Source organism: Bufo bufo, chromosome 7 (assembly GCF_905171765.1).
Source record: "Bufo bufo chromosome 7, aBufBuf1.1, whole genome shotgun sequence".
NCBI classification, from domain to species: domain Eukaryota; kingdom Metazoa; phylum Chordata; class Amphibia; order Anura; family Bufonidae; genus Bufo; species Bufo bufo.
The window spans coordinates 14772905-14780652 of NC_053395.1; the positions used below are offsets into that span (position 1 = coordinate 14772905).

At 45.4% G+C, this 7748-nt stretch overlaps 1 protein-coding gene across 1 annotated transcript; it reads right to left on the minus strand.

Moving 5' to 3' along the window:
- Positions 1 to 1781: 1781 nt before the first annotated feature.
- On the minus strand, positions 1782 to 2961 carry LOC121008073 (THAP domain-containing protein 5-like). The gene is made up of 2 exons (XM_040440366.1): positions 2730 to 2961; positions 1782 to 2649 (listed from the first exon to the last, which is right to left on the minus strand). Exons 1-2 carry the CDS (start codon positions 2944 to 2946, stop codon positions 2009 to 2011), a joined length of 858 nt encoding a protein of 285 aa, XP_040296300.1. The 5' UTR covers positions 2947 to 2961; the 3' UTR covers positions 1782 to 2008.
- Positions 2962 to 7748: the final 4787 nt, after the last annotated feature.

Genomic DNA, 7748 nt, shown 5'->3' on the forward strand with positions numbered 1-7748 from the left:
CAGTGGTAGTGATGGGTGGATCTTTACAGACGCTCCCATAACTATCACTGGGTCTTATTGGTTTTTTCACCACAGTGCTGACAGTAAACCCCTCTCAATTAGCCCGGTACCCAAAGCCCCAGGGGTGCCGGGAAGGGCCGGGTTGCTGTCAAGGGTGAAATCATTTTATATGATGGTTCTGCTCTTGGGGCAACTGCGGGCTGTTATTCGTAGGCTGAGAAGGGGCCAAAACCGTGGACCTTCTCACCCTGATAATGGCAGCCCACCGCTGTCGGTTAAGGCTACTTTCGCACTCGCGTTTTGGCTTTCCGTTTGCGAGATCCGTCTAGCGGTCCAAAACGGCTCAGTTTTGCCCTAATACATTCTGAATGGAAAAGGATCGGCTCAGAATGCCTCGGTTTGCCTCCGATCGGTCTCCATTCCGCTCTCTCTGGAGGCCGCCTGCAGCGTCTTGGTGTCCGCTTGACAAAACTGAGCCAAACGTATCCGTCCTGGCACACAATGTAAGTCAATGGGGACGGAACTGTTTTCTCTGACACAATCTGGCCCAATAGAAAAAACGGACCCGTCTCCCATTGACTTTCAATAGAGTTCATGACGGATCCGTCTTGGCCATGTTACAGATAATACAAACAGATCCGTTCATGACGGATGCGTGCGGTTGCATTATTGTAACGGATCAGTTTTCGCAGATTCAAGACGGGAGTGTGAAAGTAGCCTAAACCTTGGCTGGTTATGAAAAAAGGTGGGGGGGGAACCAACATTATTTTTATTCTTTTTGTAATTTTGGTGAAAATGAAGGACTGGGGTCGCCCATTGTATCATAACCTGCCATGGATTATCCAACTGATACAAACCCAGCTTCTTCCCTGCAAACCCGGATGGTTTGGACACTGGGGTAATGGAGGTTGGCTTTATTTCTGCTCTCCGCCGGCTGACAATTACCACATGTATTAGTCACGGTAGCGTCTGTTAGATCTAGATGCCTTCATTACTACCACTGCAAGAAATTGTACCAAACACAAACAAGCACTTATTGAAATCAACGCTCCACATCAACAGTCCTCTATTACAAATGTGTGAACCCCCCCCCCCCCCCCGCGCAACTCTTTCATTTCTTTGCGGATTAGTTGTGCTACACTACAAGTTATGTGGGAAAATGCACAGATATCAACATGAACATTACAATAATAAAATGTCACGGATGAAGTTGCAGATAGCTGGAAGTTATGGATAAACATCCGACTGGCTTGATCCCAAACTAAGGAGCATAAAGGTGACCCCTATAAAACCCTAAGAGCTCACCCTGACTGCTAAGCACATACAAGGGTCTCAGAGGTAGACGATTGCATGCCCTCGTACCTAGACTGTGTGACACCTGAAAACCCTATAATAGTGAGGGGACACGACCACCGGCTCCCTGCACTTAATACGGAGGGAGTCAGGGTCACCTAGAATCAAGCCAGCAAGGAAACACAATACATGAAAGGACTTATCTGAACAAGGAGCAACAGAAGTCTCCAGCAGTGAACACTTCAATCCAGGAAGTAGTATAAACCGCAAAGTGAGGCAGTATGGGAGGGAATATAAAGGAAAGAGGATTAGTCTAAATAGGTGACACCTGGGAGAAGGAAATGAGATGACTAAGTGAAACCAAAACAAAGAACATCATGCAAGAGGTAGAAAAGGACGTCTGTCAGACCTTCTCACAGGAGTGGCGGTGACATAAAACCCTCGCACGAGACAGGTTGTCGTTTTTTTTTAGGGACGTTTGCTACAACCGTCCTGTGGGTTTAGTCTCAAATATCACTTGTCCTAACAACCCTTTGCAAACTGAGTTGGCTGACAATACTTCTCCCATCCACCTAGGAAATTAAAAGTCCAATTATTGTTTGCTAACCATTACCAAAACCCCACTATCTGTAGTAAACCACTTTAATATCGGATTTAAATCAACAACGTATAATTGACATCGGTATCAACATGTTCACATAAATATGATGATTGACTACTCGGTTTTGAAAAAGGTGCTGTAATCGACAAACTTCATTAGGAACACTTTTGGGTCGCGAATAATAACCATGGAATTTGTTAGGTCACAATCGGTCTGAATTGAAACATCTGTGAACTTTGACCTAGGACTTTCAACAATCTCTGGAAAATGTTGAATTTCCGGGGAGGAAACAGATTCCGTTTGCCCACTTGACTCTGTTTTTATGGATGATTCAGGGATCAAAGCTTTTTTAGAAGCCTCTGGCGCACTAAGATCATCAAGTCGTTTTCTCTTGAACGCTTTGGCTTTAGTTAAATCCTCTGCAACTTTTCGGTCAGAATCTAGAAAATTTGGGAATATGGTCGGGATTGCTTTCGGACGAAGTACCCGTCCACAGACATTGACAATGAAACTGTCCTCTGTGAAATGTAATGAACAAAGTCTATACTTATTGTATTTTCTTCGCTTCATTGTAAGAATGTCTTCGGCAAGAGCATTTACTTCGTTCCCCGCAGGGATTAACTGTAACAACCATTCCACAACTCTTTCCCGACAGTTCGGAAAGGAATGCAATTTTATTTCGTGGCCATTGTGGGTACGACCAGGCGAGTAAAAGCAGTCCTTGACCCAACAAGTCCCTGGCATTTTGCCAATTCCTGGGAAGAAAACAAAATAAAAGTTAATTTTAAGAAATAGATATTGTGTTTATACATTGTGTAAAGAAAAGATAACTCACCAGATAGGGTGTCCAAACAAATTAACTGTGTATCGTAGAAACGTAGAACTACAGTGCTTAATACTGCGATTGTGCCTGAGTTCCCATAAAGTTGCACGGGGAGGGGGGGGGGGGTTCTTACAAACCTCCCAGGGCTGACTCCGCTCTGCTCTCTGAAAGGAGAAGAAGAAGGAGGACAGTGTGATGTCTGAGGAAAGAGCTGCACCTCAGCAGCCATTTTGGAGAGTTATCAAAACTCTCCATGTACCAGCCCATAAAAGGGAAAGGTTATAGAAGAACCAGGCAACCCAGAGAGGGAGTGAGAATATTGGCAAAGGAAGGTAACTGTCGTTTATCAGGCTCTAGTCTTCTTTGCATTAGGTGGAGAGATTCTAAGCTACCAGCTGCCCACCATAACCAAAGACAGAAAGGCCATCTGTCAGAATATAGTATTCCTAGAGAGGATACAGAAGTATAGGATTATACAGTACAGCAGAGATAGTCCATCCCTCCAGCCTGGAGAAACAAGAGAGGAAGATTGATTGCCATAAAGTGAAACTACCCCTTATGCAACTTTCGGAAACTAACCTGAGCCATTGTAGAAGCTGCCTTGCTGTAAATGACTTTTGCGCACATTGATGACCTCTGGATCAGCTTCAGTAAAGTACTGGGAATTTGTTAAGAGAACTGGTCTCCTTATTGTGTGAACTTATCACCTATTTGCATCTTACGATGCTGGCGTCACGACACCAGGGACCCTGCCTCCACAGCACCTAAAAACCACACTATCACGGGCAGGGCCGGCGTCAGCACCCGGGCAAGTGCCAGGGCCCACTGCTCCTGGGGGGTCACACTGTGCCCGCTCACTCCTGCATCTGCATAGGTCCTATTGGCTGCCTGCATGTCCCGTCTTATGATAAGTGTAGCAATATGTTCTATGCTGGGTATGGCCTCTAGGGGTCTCACTACTTAGAGATTTGTACAACGGTGTTATTGCAACTCGTTGGTTGTAGTTCATTAAGCGGCTTCATGTGTAATGGCAGCCGAGATGTGCACCTAATAAAATGTCTGCTACTAACTACAGTGTGTGATCATCTGGAGCAGGACCAACTAATAGAACATGGTGGCAGCTGGGCACAGGACCTCTGAATAGCAAGTCTGCTGTCTACAATTGTGTGACACTAGAACTGTACAGAGAATCTGCAACTGTAATCCCCTGACATGGGATCGCGCAGTAAAACAGAGGGCACCGCACATGCGCGAGACTTTGGAAAGCGAAGCCGAATTGCGGCTGTCACTCAAAGGCAAGAGGGGGCGTGGTTACCTTGACCTGAAGCAAGGAGGCCGCTGCCCCCTTGACTTCAAGCTGACATGCAAATTAGCGCGGACGGAGGATAAAAGATCGTTTTCTGACCTTATGCTGCATCGGACTGCAGCATGAAAAGTATGATTAGTATCACACTGCGGGCTACCCTGAGGTACTGCGGGCGGGTTTACATGCACTTAGGAGGTGACAGGTTCCCTTTCATAAAGGTGCAGTCCCATAACATCATGGTTCTGGAAGTTTCTCAGAATACTCAACATCCTAAACAAAAGGCAGAATGCATTTTGGATTTTCAGCAAATAAAAACAGAGTATGCGTGAGGTGAACGCATTGCACCCGCACTGAATCCGTGCCCATTCATTTCTATGGGGCTGTGCACATGAGCGGTGATTTTCACACATCACTTGTGCGTTGCGTGAAAATCCCAGCAGGCTCTATATTCTGCGTTTATCACGCAACGCAGGCCCCATAGAAGTGAATGGGGCTGCATGAAAATCGCAAGCAAGTGCGGATGCGGTGCGATTTTCACGCATGCTTGCTAGGTGACAATTGGGATGGGGACCTGATCTTTATTATATTCCCTTATAACATGGTTATAAGAGAAAATAATAGCATTCTGAATACAGGATGCTAAGTAAAATGTGGATTGAGGGATTAAAAAAAACAAAAACATTAACTCACCTCCTCCTCTTGATCGCGTAGTTGCCGATCTCTTCTTACTTCTTTAATCATGAGCTGCCGGCTAAAGGACCTGTGGTGACGTCATATCACATGGTCCATCACCGTGGTGATGGACCATGTGATGAGCTCAGTGACGTCACCACAGGTCCTGAAGAAAGAGCAGAGACCGGCAGCTATGTACGAGGTGAGTTAATTTTTATTTAATTTTTTAACCCTCAATTGACTTCTACTAAGCATTCTGTATTAAAGAATACTATTATTTTCCCTTATAGCCATGTTATAAGGGAAAATAATAAAATCTACACTACAACTAACCCAAACCTGAACTTCATTGAAGAAGTTCGGGTCTGGGTACCACATTCAGTTTTTTCTCACGCGCGTGCAAAACGACGTGCACCCGAGCGGAAAAAACTGAACCACGCAACGCAATCGCAGTCAAAACTGACTGAAATTGTGTGCTCACTCGCACGATTTCCCCGCCACGCACCCGCATCCTAACCTGCCCCAATCCGTAACGCCCGTGTAAAAGAGGCCTAACAGAGCAAGGATATGCTCAAATCGAGAAGGAACTACGAGCTGTAGTATTTGGGTTTAAGAAATTCCACCAGTACACCGACGGTCGGACAAGTTGCGGTGCATTCGGATCACAAGCCTTTAGAAAGTACTACAAAGAAGCCACTACTGAACGTCCCAAAAGACTACAGCGCATGCTTTTTTTTTTTGAATCAGATCTTTTTTATTAAACATTTTACAGTGTAAATACACATTTGAACACATTGTAAACAAGGATGACATAGAGATATACTGTCCATAAGGCTAAAAACATAAAGGGTATCAGCCAATGTGTATTAATTAAGAACCCAACCGACCCCCCCCTCCCTCCCTCCCTAACCTGCAAAGTACAAAGGCACATTTTAAACATTTCCATTCAGACGTCGAAACGACAGCCATAAATCCCATAGTTTTCCAAATTTCGCTGGGCATCCACGCTTCTGATATACCATCCGTTCATAACTCAGCATCGTGTCAACCGCGTTTAGGAATTCGCCTAGGATTGGCGGCGCTGTCTGTATCCAATGCAGAGCGATTAACTTTCTAGCAACATATAACATTCTACCTATAGCTAATTTATGTACCTGACCTGTGGCCAGTTCAGAGACATAGCCCAACACACACACTTTAGGATCAGAGGGTACTCGTACCTTGTAAACGTCCTGTATTGTCTGACGTACCAACTCCCAGTATCTCCCTAACCTCTCGCACGTCCACATCATATGCAACAAATCTGCAGAAACCACAGAGCATCTTGGACATTCATCCGTGGGTCTGAACCCTATACGGAACAAAAAAAACCGGAGTTTTGTAGACTCTATGGACAATAAACAGCTGCGAGAGTTTACGTCCTTCACTCAGGGAAGAGAGAGGTATCGCCTCCAGTATGTCAGACCATTGGTCATCAGTTAATTTGCCAACATCTTTTTCCCATTTACTTTTAGCCACCAGTGGATGGGACATTAGAAACTTATCAAGCAATAGCTTATATATACAGGATATCATACCTCTCCTCGCCCCTCTAGACAAAATCTGGTGCAATGCAGCATCTCTCCCTGCCACCTCAGTCGTACCTTTAAATGTGGCGTTGTATGCATGTCTCACCTGAAGGTACTTATAAAAGTGAGTTCTAGGCAGTTCATACTTCTCCTGAAATCTGGTAAATGACATGAACTTCCTTTCCTCCAAAAGGTGACTCACCCTCAGAATACCCTTTCTTTTCCATGCCCCAAACTCAGACAAGGAGAGGAATTCTGGCAGCACGGGGTTATCCCACAGTGGAGTGTATTCAGTATTGCCGAGAACCCCCCTCAGGAGCTTGACCTTATTCCATACAGACTGCATCAAGTGTCCCAAATCGCCCATCGGACCACTCTTTCCAGTCCCCCTAGTCTCAAGGATCAGCATTAGGTCATTAGAGGTCAAACAATGTTTAAGCAACTGACACGACATCTCACTCGACTCCAGTTCCATCCACCCCTTGAAATGTTGGCATTGCGCAGCCAGGAAGTACACCCAGGGGTTTGGCACTGCAAGACCCCCTTCTGTTTTAGGATATTGTAACGTTTCAAGCTTAATTCTCGGTTGCCCCTTACGCCATATGAGCTCCCTGAAGATAGCATTAATTGGAACAAATTTGGACTTTGACAGCCAGACCGGGGAGTTATGTAGAACATAAAGTAGCTGGGGCATCAACACCATTTTAATGAGGTTAGCTCTTCCCGCCACTGACAGGTATAGTTTACACCATGCCTTAGTTTTATTACGAAATTTAATAACCAGCGGGTCAAAGTTAAGGCGCCCAAAGTCTCGGATTCTCGGGGATATATGGATACCCAAATACTTAAAGGTCGCTACACATGGAATACTTCTGTCTCGCACTGTCTGTGATTGCACTTGCCCGTCGAGCAGCATAATCGCCGACTTACTCCAGTTAATAGTCAGACCCGACAGGTCCCTGAAGCAATCAATGATTTTCATAGCCGCTTCCAAGGATGGACCAGTATCCCCCAGAAAAAGCAAAGTGTCATCTGCATACATCGCCACTTTATTATTAACTGTCCCGTATTGAAACCCCTTAATGTCCGTTGACTTACGAATCGCTGCAGCTAATGGCTCAATCGCAACTGCAAATAGCAGAGGCGACAACGGGCACCCCTGTCTAGTACCCCGGTCCAGACTGAACTTGGGGGACACCCCTCCATTCGCCCTGACACATGCTTTGGGTTTAGAGTATAACACCCGAACCCAGGATATATATTCATCTCCAAATCCCATATACTTCATAACTCTCCATAGGAATCGCCACTCAATGCTATCAAAGGCCTTGGCCGCGTCCAAAGAAAGGATAGCTCTATCTCCAACATTGTCAGCTGGAAGTTGAATACTGGCAAACACTCTTCTGATATTAATTGACGTTGATTTCTGAGGCATGAAGCCAGTCTGGTCAGAGTGTATGACAGACAGAATCACTTTAGACAGAC